At 52.2% G+C, this 16,396-nt stretch overlaps 1 protein-coding gene across 1 annotated transcript; it reads right to left on the reverse strand.

Annotated features, from left to right (window-relative positions):
* Nucleotides 1-136: 136 nt before the first annotated feature.
* Nucleotides 137-11,635, reverse strand: TACR2 (tachykinin receptor 2). The gene is made up of 5 exons (XM_070470759.1): nucleotides 11,244-11,635; nucleotides 9,471-9,665; nucleotides 5,918-6,071; nucleotides 5,107-5,303; nucleotides 137-1,771 (listed from the first exon to the last, which is right to left on the reverse strand). Exons 1-5 carry the CDS (start codon nucleotides 11,633-11,635, stop codon nucleotides 1,555-1,557), a joined length of 1,155 nt encoding a protein of 384 aa, XP_070326860.1. The 3' UTR covers nucleotides 137-1,554.
* Nucleotides 11,636-16,396: the final 4,761 nt, after the last annotated feature.

Consider the following 16,396-nt stretch of genomic DNA (forward strand, 5'->3'; position numbering starts at 1 on the left):
CCTCCCCCCAAGCTGGTCAGTGGACCCCACATCTGTCCACATTCTGGTACCTGTGACTGCAGTGCCATGTGAGCATCCCCGGCCATGGTCACCCCTCTGCATGGTTTTCCCCAGGACTGACTGCATGTTCACTTGGTTGGTGAGACCAGGGTCCCTTTATTGGCACTGCCAGTGCCTACGGCACAGTGATTTTGTGAAGAACACAGGTAACATTAAACTCTAGGTGTGCGTTTACAGCATTATGTGGTTCTTCTGGAAGGGCCCGAGGCAGGGAAGGTGAGTCAGCAGGCAGGGTGAGGTGTGGACCCGGCTGGGCCTGGAGCTTTCTAGGGGATGGGACAGTTGGTGTTCTCTGCCTGCCAGCCTCTCGAGCAGAAGTAAGGGTGATGGCTGTGTTGCTGACTTGCAGAGGCATTCATGTCAGACGGCTGCCATAGTAGTAATGAAAGTCACGGCTGCTGTTTATGAGGGCTTCTCAGGTGACTCAGTGGTAAAGAATCTGCCTGTCAATGCAGGAGACACAGGTTTGATCCCTGGGTTGGGAAGATCCCCTGGAGGAAGACATGGCAGCCCACTCCAGTATTCTTGCCTGGAGAATCCCACGGACAGGAGCCTGGTGGGCTACAGTCCATGGGGTCACAAAGAGTTGGACATGACATAGTGACTGAGCACACACGCTGTTTATGAAGCACTTAACATGTATTGGACTTGCTGATTTATGGGCATCTCTCCCATCATCCTCACAGCCTCCCTGCAAAGTAGTTTTGCAACTGAAAGAAGAAGGCAATGTGAAGGTCTTTGTCTTGAGACCACCCAGCTGAGCCTCCTTCTGACCCCTTAACCATCACCTCCCCTGGGGTGGATCTGGGTTCTTAGATGCTAAAGCAGAGAAGCCCTGGATTGGCTCACAGGTTAGGGGCTTTGCAAAATTCAGAAGCTTCTTTCCTTGTGTCTTTATCCTGACAATAAATCACTGTCATGGTTGAGTACTGCCCACAGGTGTGTTTTGTTTGGTTCGCACAACATTTATAAAAATGCGAGCCAACTTTACAATTCTGGAAGTTTCACAAACTTGGATTTCTGGCTTTTCTTGAAAGATGTAGAAGATCAGTCACATGGCAGCATTTGCCAAGAACTGATCAGCTACTGTCCCCTTTGGATTCCTATGCCCTCCAGTTTGCCACAGTCCCCACCATTCCCTATTGCCCCAACACTGGAAGTCAGTTATCTTTTATCAATATATCTACAACTTTTCTTTTATACTGGGTTCAATTTACTCATTATGTTGTATGCCCCAGGAAGGCATCTGACCTTGCAACTCCTGGATTAGACAAGTGTTAGTTCACCCTGTCTTCTTTGAATTATTGGATCCCTGAAGCACTGTTTGAAGGGCTAGCTGGGAAAGATAGCACCCACTGCAGTGTTCCTGGCCCCATCTCGTCTTTCCATTGATATACTCAAGGGTGAAGCATGGGCCAAACTTTCAGATGTGGTCCTTTCGATTGGCTATTTCTCAAAGGTGCCAAGCCTCCCCCTGCAGCCAGGCACTAGACTTTAGGGCTCAGTAGACACTCCAGCCTGGGGGCTTTCAGCCTGCCCATTGACAGCCTCACAGGGGGCCACATCCCCAGACATGAAAAAAATCTCTTTAGTGTGACACCTGTTGACCCTCGTGGAGAGGGATGGAGTGTGGGTCAGCTCCATCTTGTCCTCCTCGGTTGGCGTGACCCATGGACAGCAACGGAAAGCAAGCCGGAATCCAGAGCGAAACCTGAAGAGTGGAGGATCATCTTGAGAAATGGAGTGAGGGAAACAGTATGGGAACTGCCCTGTGGCTGCCCCACCTCCAGGAGCCGATCTCCCCTTCGGAGGAAAGTTGCTTCGGAAATTCACTCCTAAGAGCTCAGGGTCTCTGGAGGACTTCCCTGGTGGTCCAGTGGTTAAGAATCCTCCTGCCGATGCAGGGGAGGAGGATTCGATCCCTGATCCGGGAACTAAGACCCCACATGCCTGTGCAGCTAAGCCCATAACCACAACTACTGAATCCCAAGCGCCCTAGAGCCTGTGCTCCACAAGAGAAGCCACTGAAATGAGACGCCTGAGCATCGCAACTAGATAGCAGTCCCTGTTCACCGCATCTAGAGAAAAGCTGGCGTGTAGCAAAAAAGACCCAGGGCAGCCAAAATAAAGAAAGAATAACAAAGAATTAGAGAAAAAAGCTCAGAGACACGTTCTTTAGAGGATTGGGGTTTTGGAAGCAGCCAGAAGTAATCTGGAGCCAAGTCCAAGTTTGAAGTGGGTGATTAAGCTGGACAAGACCATTTGTTATTACAAACAAACAAAAACAAACCAAGGACAATTATAACACAACAGATTTTCTTGTTTGATTTGTTAATTGGCTTCCAAAGGAGTATGCAAAGAGGAATCTTAAGAAATTGGGGCTTTGGCAATGTTGGCTGGAATGAGGATGCTCTCCTAGGGGACTGCTTTGAAAGGAAATATGCACATTGAACTACTAAGTTTGGGGACACTTGCTTAAAAAATAAGTGAGCTTTCCCCATGGCAGCACGAGGATCCCCATGTAAATGAGAGATCAGAGGAAGGAGAAAGTGAGTGGGAGAAGTGAGATGGAGCTGGCAGAAGGTAGACACTGTCCTGTCAGGAACAGAAATAGATGAGGCCCTGTGTGGTGCAGACAGAGGCAAACAACTGAGTGGTCTGTTCCCAGGAGATGCAAGGTTCTGTGTTTCAGAAGCACAGACCTGATGCTGGTTCTTCCCCCTGTAGCTCTAGAGATTCCATGGTGCAGCCCAATAAATGCCTTTATTATGGGAGCTTCATGGCCACTGTCCCTTATACTTACACTCAGCATGTCCCAACCTGAGCTCCCTATCCTCTTCCTCCCGTGCCCCTGACAGTCGTCCTCATCTCAGCTCCTGGTAACTGACCACCCAAGAACCTGGAGTCATCCTTGACTTCCTCTCCATCGAATTCTGTTGACTGTACCTTAGCAATCTCCAGACTCTGACCACTTCTCATGCATCTAAGCCCACCATCTCTTGCCTGGTGGGATTACTGCAACTGCCTAATCTCCCTATTCTTCCCCTTGCCATGTTCCCTCTGCCTGGAACTCTTATCTAGACAGCTACCAGGGCCCACTCAGGCCTCAAGTCTGCTCAAAAGGCCCCTCAGGAAGGACTACTCTGACCATCCTGTAAAATTGCAACCTTTATGCCCATTACTTCCCCCATTACTTTCTGTCTTCCCTTACCCAGTTCTCATTTTTCTTTTTTTCTATAGGATTTATCACCTAATACACACTGTGACTTATTGACTCATTAGGTTTGCTCATTGTCTATCTCCACCTGCTCCCCCTAGAAGGTGAGCTCCCTGAGGAAGGGGATCACTGTTTTTGTTCACCAGGGTATCCCAAAGGGCCTGGAAAAGTGCTGGCACACACAGCCACTGGAGATTATTTTCTGGAGAAGGGGAGACTGCACCAGGAGGAACAGTCCTACTGCAGGGCTGCTGTCTTCAAATACTGAACGATCAGTGGTTGTTTCAGCAACTCATAGAGCCGTGGTGTGTTCAGACTCCCATGGACTGTGTCATTGGGTACCCGTGCATAGACACAGAAGGCTGGGGGCATGATGTGACAGTCCCTGTCTAAGTTCTCACTTCTACAACTGCATGAGAGAAAAATGTGTGATGTAGGGATGAGATTACAGACCTTGGAAACACACAGAATTCTTGTTGTATGAGTTTAGGAGAGTCTTCCTTTCTGAGACTCAGTTTCTTTATCTGTAAAATGGGGATAACACCCCCATCTGATTACACGGATAGCCCTGGTGGCTCAGATGGTGAAGAATCTGCCTGCAATGCAGGAGAGGCAGGTTTCTCCCTGGAGAAGGGAATGGCAACCCACTCCAGTATTCTTGCCTGGAGAATTCCATGGACAGAGGAGCCTGGTGGGCTACAGTCCATGGGGTATACTTGCCTGTCAGGAGACAATGGAGGGTTCTGATGCCCATTAAACATTCAAAAGATAAAAGTCAGTCTCTCACTTCCTTCTGGCCTACCCCAGGGGGGTAGGATGTCTGAGCAACAAAGGCTCCACTGGCCTTATGAATGACCTGGATATCTGTGCAGAGAGGTGATAAAAAAGGCCCAGGGTCAATGTCACTCACATCACTGCCTTGTTAAGGCCAGGACTCAGTGTTCACCTCTCACCGACTCTTCCCTGGCCCCCCCGTTCCAGGCTCCTGCCTGGCCCAGCATCTCCCACCTGTGCATGTGCTCCAGAGCAAATGCCAGTCCCTCAGTGAGACTCTACTTCTCTAGAGGTACGAGAGTGGTGGGAAGTGAGAATTGGGCTCCTTCTTCCCTGGCAGTCTCTGCCAAGGTCATTTCCTAGCGCCCCTGAAAGCCCCTCCTGTGATCTTCCAGGGAGCAACCCGTTTCCCCTCCAGCCTCGGCCCCAGGCCTCAGGTTGAGTGCTTCATTCTGCTGCGGCTGGCACTGTTCTCACCCACTGACAGTCCTCAGTGCGTCCTCAATGTAGAAAGCTCTTAAAAACATCAGTACCTCCCTCCTTGGCTTTTTTTTTTTTTTCTGTCTTTATTGAATTTCTTACAATATTGTTTTTTTACATTTTGGTTTCTTTGGCTGATAGGCATGTGTGATCTTAGCTCCCCAGCCAGGGATCAAACCCACACCCCCTGCATTGGTAGGCAAAGTCTTAACCACTGGACCACTAGGGAAGTAGCCAAGTCCCTCCCTCCTTTACCTGGCTCTTTCCTTCCTCCCTCTCTGGCTGTCCTTTTGCCTCTCTGCCCCTCCCTCCATCTCTCTGTCCCCCCTTCTCTCTTCTCCTTGTCCCAGGTGCAGCCCCCAGAAGAAAGAGCAGGAGCAGACGAATGTGAAAGCGGTGGCCTGGGCATTGGGCAAAGCTTTGGGGAGGGGGTGGGGCCCAAGCGAGGCCCAGACAAGAGGGAAGATTATGCTGGGGAATCCCTGTGAGGATGGCAATCCCATGGGGTGGGTGAAGCTCTGCAGGGGGGTCCAGATGGAGTCAGGCTGAGGAGAGGGGCTGGAGTGAGGGCTCACCTGTGGTTGAGGCAGCAGTAGATGATGGGATTGTACATGGTGGAGCTCATGGCCAGCCAGAAGAGCGCCAGGTAGACCTGCTGGATGAACTTGTGGCAGTAGATGTCCTCCTGGAAGGTGCCCAGGATGAAGTAGAGGTGGTAGGGCAGCCAGCAGATAGCAAACGTCACCACCACCAGCACCATGGTCTTCACGAACTGGTCCAGGAGACACTTGGGTCACTCCTCAGCCCGGACGCCCCAAGTCCCAGTCTTCCTGAGGATGGGGGTGGGGCACCCCTCATGCCAGCCTGAGAAGCCCTCAATAATCAGGTCCCCTCTGCGTCCACAGCCTCAGACCCCCAGAACACCTGCTACCCAGGCACTCCTGGGCCCTCGACCTGAGGGCTTTTGCTCAGGCTGGTCTCTAGGCTCCCAGTGCTGTCTTTCCTTCTTAGTCCTCACTCCTCAAAGCCCAGTTCAAGGCCACCTTCTCTAAAAGGCGTCCTGGATCCTTCTTTGAGCAAACCAGCTCCCCTCTCTGGAGAGTGGATGAGCTCTCGCTCCTAACCCCATCCTTAGGAGAGACCCTGCCAGCTATGGGTCCGCAAGATCCCCACTCGCTGCAATCTGTGTTTGTCACAACCCAAAGACCAAAGGCAAGTCGGCCGGCCTGGGGAAGCAGGAATGAAGGCTCTGGCCAGAGACTTGGGACAAACGCAAGGTACACGCGGAGGCGCCCTTTCGGGCGTGGGCCCGGAACGGCCGATGCCGAGGCGGGGCCAAACTTCCGACCCCGCCCTGACCCCGCCCCCTCCGCCCCCGGAGTTCACCTTCTTCTTGGCCTGCAGGTGGCGCAAGTTGGCACCATGAGCCTGGTGCCCCGGGACAGAGCGTCTCCAAAGCGTGAGTCCGATGACGCTGTAGGCGACGAACATCACCACGAGAGGCAGGAAGTAAATGAGGGCGATCACTACGAGGTGGTACCTGGAGGGAGAATCAGGGGCCTGGGCACCTGGCGACTGCCAGAGCTCAGTTCCCAGGACTTTGCGGTGCCCCTGAGTTTTCCTAGCAGGTCATCCCGGGGCCGCCTCCCAAGACCTTGGTTTAATTTTTTTTTTTTTTTTTTTTAAGGCAAACCGACTAGCATGTGTGCCCAGTGAGGGCTTCCCCTTCCGCAAAGGGGACACCAGTGTAAGCTCTGAGTCTTTCCAAGTGGCAGACAAGTTATCAAACGAGGAAATAAAGAGGAATGAAAAAGTTAACCAATACATTTGTTAAAAATTTATAATGACATTAAGCACAAGTGAAAGTGGCTCAGTCGTGTTCGACTCTTTGCGACCCCATGGACTATACAGTCCATGGAATTCTCTAGGCTAGAATACTGGAGTGGGTAGCCTTTCCCTTCTCCAGGGGATCTTCCCAACCCAGGAATCGAACCAGTGTCTCCTGCATTGCAGGCAGATTCTTCACCAGCTGAGCTATCAAGGAAGCTCCATTAAGCACAAAGGAGGAAGTAAAATTACATATCCCACCCCCACCACTATTAACGATTTGGAATATTTTCTTCCAGAATCATGCATTGTATGTGTGTATATACACATGTATTAGATAGATTATGTATGTCGTCTATATCTGCATCTGTCTGTCTAGATAGATTTCCTGGAATAGATATGTTTCTATCCTGCACCAGCATCCCTACCAGGAAACGGGACAGTGAAGACGGGCCACACTGTCCAAGCTATCGGATCACCTCTTCCCGACCGTGAGCATTGTCGGGAACGTGGCTCACATCAGCAGACACACTTTCTGCTGTGAGCAAGTGGCCTGGAACACCACTGATGGTGCTCATCCAGTCCCCATGAGGACACCCGGGGCTGTGTTGAGGCCCTTTTATTTCCTTTGGGGTAGAGGACATGCATGCTGCCCCTTCTGGTTTCTGAGTGATGCTGCAGTCATACTCCAACAAGACCCCGGCAGGAGCATTTGGTGAATGGACCCCAGACCCCTGGCTCTATCATGTGACCTTCTTCTAGGAAAACTGAGGTGTTCCCAAGCCACTTCTCTCCTCCGCATGTGGGCCAGCCTTTCTGGGCGCCTTTCAAGAGGTGCTGCCACCTGGAGGGAGGAGAACAGGTGGGTTCTTCCCTAAGTATCTCCCCTAAAACCTGAGTTGAGAATTTGACTTTCTAATAACAAAATGTCTGGGGCCTCCTAGACACCCTGATCCCCATCTATCCTACTGTGGAGCAGGTAAGGAGAGGAGGAGCAGTGAATGTCAGGCCCCTGTCACCTCTGATTGTGAGGTCACAGCTAGACCTTGAGGGTCAGCTGAGCCATCTGCCTCAGTGTCCAGATGGAGGAACCGAGGCTCGGAAAGGCACAGGAAGTCTGTGTCACGTGAAACAGCTCTACAGACTTAACACCTAAATGATTTCCCTTTCACTGAGAATCAGCCCTGTGGAGTCAGAAGACCTGGGTTCTTGTCTAGCCTCTAATTTAAAGCATGACCTTGGGCAATCAGATCTCTCCTTCAGTCTCAGTTTCCCCGTTTGTAAAACATGGAGATAATCTCCACCATGCTTCCCAAGTATGAGTGATCCCCCTTTGTTGTCTCATTCTTTTTTGGGGGTCGGTGCAGGATAGGGATTCACTCTGGGCTAAGTTCCCACCAGAACAGAGCGCCAAGGAGTTTTGGGTACCATCTTCTAGGGCCTGCCAGAATCAGGAATGGCTTCTCTCACAGCTGAGACTGCCTTTTTTTTTTGCATTTTGATTTTGCAAGTGTATGTGCATTTTCCTGGAGAGGGCATCTGTCATTTTATCAGATTCATACATGCAGAACATGATCCTGTAAGGATGGAGCCCCCAATCTAAATCTCAGAAGCCCCCTAACCCAAGAATGAATAAGAAATTCTCACACACAAGAAACCAAGCTTTCGCCCAAATCCTCTCCGAATTCGAAGTATGGCCAAAGTATACCCTCCGAACACACCTCTGCCCTCTTGCTTCCTGCCACTGTCTGAATCAGGGTCAGAAATCACCAACCCCAGAAAACTGGTGGTTGGTATCCTGAGTTCTCACCACCCCGTGCGTCCAGGAGAAAAGCTCCATGTTGAGGTGGAGAAACATCGCCGCCCAGTGGCCAGTCTCGAAATGTCCTGCTCCCATCCCTTCCCTGAGCCAGGAAGAGGGGCGCGTCCCTACATGGACACCGCCCGTGGAGCATTGAGTCCCGAGAACGTGGGCTACAGGGTGCAGGCAAAGACCCATGGCAGGGCCTGCCCTCGAAACACAACAGCCCCCAGGAACAGGCTTCTCAGAGGAGCGGCGCCTTCTGGCCGGCGCTCGGGACTGGGGAGAGCTGGGGGCCGGCGTGGGGAGAGGGCTGTCACGGGGGGCGGGGCGGGGCCTGAATTGTCGCCGTGATCCGGCGGCTCTGGGCTCAGAGCCTGCACAGCCTTGTGCTTGCGGAGGCCAGGCTTTTCTTGGACTAAGTCTGGCAGGCTTGTTTTCGTTTGTTCCCGTTTAAACGACCACATACTGGGCGCAGGTTCTGCTGCAGGCTCGGTACCAAGGGCCTCACAACAGTCCCTGAGCAAAGTGCTCCTGCGAATCTCCTTGGAGACAGAAAGAGCCGAAGGCTCAGAGAGGTTAAGTGACTCAAAGGATCCTTGAGCCAGCAGGGGACAGAGCAGGATTCCAACCCGAATACTGTCCCCAGAACCTCAACCAATTCTTTATCCTCTATTTTGAACTTCCAAGGTGCGTGGGGATGACAGAGGCGCGTGAGGAGTAGGCGAACTGAGGCCCAGAAAAGGAAAGGACTTACCCAGGGTCACACAGCGGCTGCACCGTGTCTGAGTCCTGCTTTCTGCCCCCACCCCCTAGCCCATGGTGCTTGCCTCAACTCAAGGCTGTCTCCAGGCTCCTCCTGAAAACACCCCAGATTCCATCATCTGCCCTTTCTTTCTGCCACCCTGACACGCCCCTTATTTAAGCAAGAGTGTTGAGGAGACTGGGTTCCGAAGCAGGACTGCCTGGATTGAAATCCTTGATTTACCACTTAGCAGCTGTGTGGTCCAGGCCCTTAGTTTTTTTTAGTGCTTTGGTTTCCTCATCTGAGAAATGGGAATAATAACAGTACATACCCATACTGTTATGAGAATTAAATGGGTTCATGTATGTAAAGTGCTTAGACCAGACCTGACATTTACTGAGTGCTAAGTGTCACTTTTAGTTGATACTGTGCTCACATTATCCCCAGTTCACTCACAGATACCAGTGCACTCACTTACACACTGCACATGTGTACCCCATGAATGTGCATGCACGCACACACAGGCACATGCACACACACCGTGTTCCCCCACCCCCAGGCCTTACAAAAGGAGCATCTTGCCACCACTGTCTTCAGGCCAGGCCACCACGCACTTGGTGGCGCCCTCATCCGTGGTGACGGTGGAGTAGAAGCACTGGGGGAAGGCGAGCGCCAGGGCCACCAGCCAGATGCCGGCAATGACCGCTCTGGTGCCAGGAGCTGAGAGCCGGGGCTGGAAGGGGTGGACGATGGCCATGTACCTGTGAGCAGAGGGCAGTGTGAGTGTGGGGTGCACTCCCATCAGACCAGCCTGCATCTCCTCTTCCCACTCCAGGCCCACACTCTCCAGTCCTATTCCCCGCACCCAGCTGGTGACCTGCAGAGAGCTGCCGGGCTGGTGACTGTCTTGTAGACACACGGCACACACGTCCCTAAACCTCTGTCCACCACGTCGCCTCCTTCTGAGCGTGGACATGCTCTCAGAAGGCCACGAGAAGGCAGTGTGGCCACACCAGAAATCCATCTGGGGCATTGCCCTGCAGCTCTGCCCTGCCGAGTTCCTCAGCAACACAGCCTCTCTTCTGTTCAGAAACTTCAACAGAGCCCAAAGGTCTTCTGCACAAAGTCCAAAGCAGCTGCCCACCAGCTCTCTGCAGTGGGGGAAGTGCTGTACCTATGCAGAAATGACTTGGTCCTAGATGAACGCCCGAGTCTTCCTCCCTGGGATTCATCTGAATCTTGAGACATGGCCAGGACAATAAGACAAAGCTCAAATCCCACCCTTTAGCTGATCCTGACATGATATCTGATATACTACCTGCCCCACTCCAAAACACAAACCCTAGCACTTCAAATCCCCTATCCCCTTCCTAATATTTTCCTATAGCCCTCATGACCTCAAAATACAATATATAATTTATTTAGTCTTGTGTTTCTATTTAAATTTTCACCAGGGCAGGACATCTTTATCTGTTTTTACCTGAATGTACAGAACAGTATCTATACATAGTGGGCACTGAACGTAAGAATGAATGAAGAGATGAGTGGAAGAGTCTCCATTATTACCGTCCGGCCCTGAGCCACCATCTTCCCTCCCCTGAGTTACTAGTCAACCGCCTCCTGCCTGTCTGGACTCCTGGCTTCCACCCTGCCCTCTACAGTCCATACTACCCACCCCACACCTGACCTTTCAGGTGGAAGTTCCAGGAGACCATGCTTTTCCCACTGGTGTATATTCCCCAGTGCCTGAAACAGTGCCTCAAATACTTATTGGGAGAACGAAAAAGTCTTCAGTGACTTTCAGATCTGCCGACTGATCACTCCTCCACCCTCCTGCCCCCATCCCCTGCAGAGGCTCAGTCTGCAGCCCAGGAGATCAGCACCCAGGAGGTAATTGGCCTCATCATAGTTATGTGGTAACTGCATGCAGCGTTTAATTTCCCCCCTCATATAATCTATCTAGGAATAGGAAACAATATAAGCAATTTCCTTGTAAAAGAAAGAAACCAAAACAAAAATCAACTCCAGAGAAGAACACTGCAGAAGGTCCCTAAAACACTGTTGCTCTTCCCCTATAGCCTTGAACAGCCATCCTGGGCAAAGTTCTTTCTCATGTCTAACCTTATCCTTTCTCATCTCAGTTGCACAGTCCTCTGTGAGACTATTCCAGATGCATGGTTTAGGATCATGAACATGTTAGGAGGCAGTTAATTCCCTGGGTTCTACCCTTAAGTTGCTGTGTGACTAGGGGTGTGTTTTCAGCCCTCTCTGAAGCCAACACAGTGAGCCGGCTCCCCCCAGCTGCCCCGCTGCCCCGCTGCCCCGCTGCCCCTTCTTGCCTGTCAGCAGCAATGGCAGTCATGGAGTAGATACTGACGAACATGGCTGTGATGGGGAAGAGGTTCTGGAAGTAGCAGAAGGCACGGCCAAAGTACCAGATGTTGTGGCTGGCATAGACGAAGTTGAAGGCAGCATTGAAGGCAGCCATGCAGAGGTCGGCCAGGGCCAGGTTGACGATGAAGTAGTTGGTGACCGTGCGCATCCTCTGATGGGCCAGAATGATCCAGATGACTGTGGCATTACCCATCACAGCCACCAGCACCAGGGCCAGGTAGGCTGCGGTCCACAGTGCCAGCTGCCAGCCGGGCATGGAGAAGGCTGTGATGCCCGTGGTGTTGCTGTCAAGGCCAGATGAGATATTGATGTCGGTCGTCACGACACAGGCCCCCATGGCCGCCTCTGGGTCTGGGGACAAGGGGTAAGGCTCCTTAGCTCCCTCCAGGCCCTGGTGCCCTGTGGGAGCACACAAATCCTCTCTGAGTGTGGGGAGCAGAGGAGTGGGTGCCGAGCCAGGCGCGTCCAGGGAGCCGGGGGGTCACTCCCAAGTCTCAAACAGAGATGAGTTAGGCTGAGCAGAGAGCCGGGTCCAGAGCCCTAGGCACTTCAGATTCCCATGTCCTGGCCAGCCTTCTCCAATGTCACGTGGATATCTAGAATCCAAGACGTGGTCTGAGAGTAAGAAGCATCCTTATAAATCATCAGCCTGCGTCTTCACTGCAGAAATAGAAAAACAGATTCCAAGTGGGGACCAGCCCAGGTCATGTAGTAAGTTGGTGATAAACTCGAACCCAGGTCCCTGCTAATGTGATTCAAGGACCATTAGGGATCAGACGTGCACAAAGCAGCTGTCTGGATCCGGCAGGTCAGTTGTGCAGCAGGCGGTCTCTCCAGGCGCTGGGGTGCAGGCCGGGGCGGTCTTCCCACAGCTCTCCGGGCGGGGCCGTGTGGCGCGGGGCGGCAAGGGCCTTGGCAGAGGTGCTGTCTTCTCACGAGCTGGGGCTTTGCCTCCACCCTTCGTCCCACCTCCTGCGTGGATGGCCCGGCTTCGTCTCTTAGGAAAGATTTAGGACTGGCTGCTGAGGCAGAGAGAGACCCAGGGAAAGTGGGGGGTGGCAGGGGTGGGGCCTGGCATGGAGGGCACAGTCCTCAGTAGGGTGTTTACATTCAGCTGGGCCGCAGCTACATCTAGAATGTGACTAGGGGCACAGGCTTGGGAGCCTCCGGGACTCTAGGCAAGGACCCCTAAGCCTTTTCAAACTTCAGTTTCCCCATCTGAAAAAAAAATAAGAACGATACAGTGTGCATCTCACAGTGCATTGGTGAGTTTTAAATGAGATATTGTATGTTTAGTCTGCTTAGCACGGGAGCTGATGCATAAAAGGCGTGACAAGGAGTCGCAGCCCCATGGGAGGCCTCGGGGCCTGCTCAGGGCTCTGTGGCCAAGATGGAATGCAAAGCATGTCCAGCCCATTCTCAGGTGATGCTAATGCTGCTGGCCCAGGGGCCTCACTTTGAGAACCACTGTCTTAGGACAAGGATAGGGCTCACTGCTTCTCCTGTGAGCTCCAGAAAACCCCAAGGGGCAGCCCGCAGACTCCACTCTTCCGCCCGGACTGTGTGATGTGTCGGGCACTGCCTGAAGCTGCTGTGTCTGGGTGACTGTACGTGTATGTATCAGGCATGTGTAAGCGCATGCACATTTGTGTACCTGTGCACACCCGTGGGGGTGTAGACCATCAAGACCCGGCAGCCTCAGAAGGGCAGGGCATGTCCCTCCTGAAAGCCTGGAGGGTTCAAGTGTGCTTCACCTCCTTGGACTCCAGCCAGCCTCCGGGGACCCCTACGCCTCCTGTGGGTGTGTATACTGTAGGACCCTGGGCGCCCTGCCCTCCCAGAGTCAGCTTAGGACACAATGGCTCCCACCCCATGGCCAAGCCGTGGGGCAGAGGGAGGCCTGTTCCCTGTCTGGACTGGGCCACCAGCCTCTGTTTGGACAACTGCCTTTTGCTGAACGACCTCTGCCTCTGATGTCTTTTGGTGGGAGAGCAGCAGACACTCCAGTTTTCAAGGCTTGTCTCATGTTCCACTGACCAGGGTTTTGGAGGCAGAATGTGTAGAAATAAGGATGTAAGCTGGGGCAACCTACTCTGTTGGTGGTTCTGCCTCCTCCTTCAGGCTGTGAGAATTTGAGTTTCAGGTGCAAGCAGAGTGCAAGGATAGGACACCAGAGAGTGTATCACCCATCAGAGAACCCCCAAATAGGACCCGTTTCTCCTCCCCGCCAGCATCCCACCACCTCCAGTATTTACATGAGGATTATGTTTTGGAGCTGTTAAATCTAAGAGTTTTATTTCCCCCTTAAATCATGTGCTCTTGTAGCTTTCCAACTATGTACTGGTGGCCTCGTAGAAAGAGAGGGTGGGGCCGCCCTGGACAGAGGAGCGTGCAGAGCTGGCCTGCGAAGTCCATCACTAAACAATGGCCATGAAGGCCGGTCTTTCGCAAAACAGGAAAACATTCTGAATTCCTTTCGCATCTCTGCACACGTCCAGACTGCAGTTTGGTCTTCGAGGATTTGTAAGGGAAGTTCCCTCCACCAGGAAGTGGAGGAGAATGCTGCCCACCGGTTCTGTTGGATGGGCTGAGTGGCGGCGCAGGTTGGGTACCCTTGGGAGGCTACTCTGGTTCCGACTTTAGAGTGCTCCTTACTAAGGAGCCCATGGGATCAACCCCTGGAGAAGGGAGGGGAGAGGAGTGGGTGTGGGCAAAGAGGGTGGCTGAGCAGTGATGGTGAGACAGTGGCCTTGGACAGCCCCAGGTCGGATCACTCTGAGCTAGAAGGACCCGTTAGAGTCATGGTTTGTGCTATTGTGGTTTTAAAGCTGGAGTCCTGAAGACTAGAATGGAAGAGGAGTTGTCTATCAGGGCCTTTGGAGGCGACGGTAGGAGCTGCTGCAGGGGTAAGGGACGGGAGAAAGAAAGGGGTTACCAGGAAGCACTGTGGCCCAGGTGCCCCTCAACAGCATCCCAGAGATGCCACGTCGCCTGGTCATGGCTTCAGCGGGTCACATGTGGCTGCAGGTCATCTGGTCACCGCGAAGTTCACCTGGGCTGGGCAAAACGAGGTCGAGGACGGCACGGGGAGTTGTTTATTTGGGTAAATGAATCCCATTTGAAAAATCAGCCTTCATTCTGGAACTATGCGCTTCTTGCTTTGGGGGTTAAAATATCCTTTGTTTCATGAAATAGTGGTGATGGCAGATGGTAGTTGCCTCCGTGATTTTTTCTGTTCCTTTAATGTTTATTACTCAGTGGAATACCATGCTGCTGAGCTGTATGGTTCCCTCAGTTAGGTGTTTTGATGCTTTACTGGTCCATGAAATTCAAAGACACAGGAGCCCTGATCTAGTTTCTCCTTTGGAGAAGAGGAGGGGGAGCCCCCGAGGGGAGGAGGCTGGCCCGGGTCCTCTGGCCTGTGCAGGGGGCCGCTTCCTGATGGCTTCCCCCATCCTGCACAGTCTGCACTGGCCTGTCGGCCTCAGGTCTCATGAAGCCACTTCTTGGTCACCTCCTTGTCACACAGGTGGGGGGTTCCTTAGGGCCTGGGCTGTGTCTTTGTCTTTTTTATGTCTTTTGTCCAGGAGAGTAGCGAGCGTAACACAGGTACCCTCTAAAGGGGGACTGAATGAAAATGATGAATCAAATTTAAAATGACTCAGGGGCGAGGGATGGTAGATTGTGTATATTGCATATATCATCTGTTTATCTATCTATCTATAATGCTGTGGCTTAGTGGCTGAGGTGTGTCTGACTCTTTGTGACCCCATGGACTATAGCCTGCCAGGCTCCTCTGTCCATAGAATTTTCCAGGCAAGAGTACTGGAGTGAGTTCCCATTCCTTCTCCAGAGGATTTTCCCAACTCAGATGTCAAACCCGAGTGTCTCACATTGCAGGCAGATTCTTTACCATCTGAGCCACCATGGAAGCATCTATCTATAATAAGTAGATACATATCTAATAGAGAGATAGATACTTGACAGATAGATAGGTAGATGTGAAAACCTTTAACTAACGGGATTGGCCGTGATGGGATTTTAGGGAACTTTGAGTGGGCAGGGCAGTGTAAAACCTGGCACCTTGGCACACAGTAGGTGCTCAATAAATCTCAGATGAATACATGAATAACAAATAATGAATAAAGTTTAGAATGTAACCCAGTCAGGGATGATGGTAGTAGCATTCTTATTTTCACAGAATCTAAAGCTTAAACTAAAAAAACATGTCTGTGTGGGTCAGGCAGAGTTTTTGGAGGATGCTGAGGGTTTCCACAGCATCTCAGGATTTATTCCTCACAGTTCGCCCTGCCTTTTCCACAAACCAGAGGGTCCCAGGCTGGCCCCTTTAGAAGATGAACTCTGGGCCCCCCATCCCCCTGGCCTGTGCATCAGTGGCCCAGAATCTGGAACTTCAGCTGGGAGAGGGAGAGTTGCAGTCTGCCAAGAGCACGCGCTGCAGCTGACACCTTTTTTAAACACTGTGAGTGTGATGGGGTGGTGCCTCCCCCTAAAAGCCTGAAGTTTATCTAGCCAGAGAAGAGAGGCCGTGAGTGTTTACATCTGCCGTGGTGCTGGTATACACAGAGCTCAGAGGCTCTTAACACCAAACCGGTTCATTTCCCAACATCAGGCTTCTGCAAAATCTGCCCATTTATGGCAGGCCGAGGAGGAAGTGGGCGAGGCTTGCCTAGGAGGGGGCCCCCCAACACCCGGTTGCTAGTTAGATGCCTGGGGTCATCCCAGAGGCAGCCTGGCTGTTGTAGACAGAGGGGACTTGGTGTCTGCCCTGGTGCTGGCAATTGTGCTGTGGTGAGGAAGGGGGTAATGAGTGAGGAAAAGGGGGGGACAGAGGGTCAGGGTTTCTGCTGAAAAGTCTGAGTCCTGGGCCCTGCAAAGGGTCTCTCAACTGGACTGGGAGTTGAGAAACTCCCTGCAATCATCCCGGAGTTAGGAGAAAGCATGTCTCTACCTTCATGAAGCTTCCAGCCAAGATGGAGAGCCAAATCCTGGAAGAGCAGAGAGAACTTGCCACTCCCTGTATTATCTGTCCCTCTCCACTCCATCCTCTGCCACAGTGATCTCTTACAAACACTGA

This window comes from Odocoileus virginianus, chromosome 7 (genome assembly GCF_023699985.2).
Source record: "Odocoileus virginianus isolate 20LAN1187 ecotype Illinois chromosome 7, Ovbor_1.2, whole genome shotgun sequence".
NCBI classification, from domain to species: Eukaryota; Metazoa; Chordata; class Mammalia; order Artiodactyla; family Cervidae; genus Odocoileus; species Odocoileus virginianus.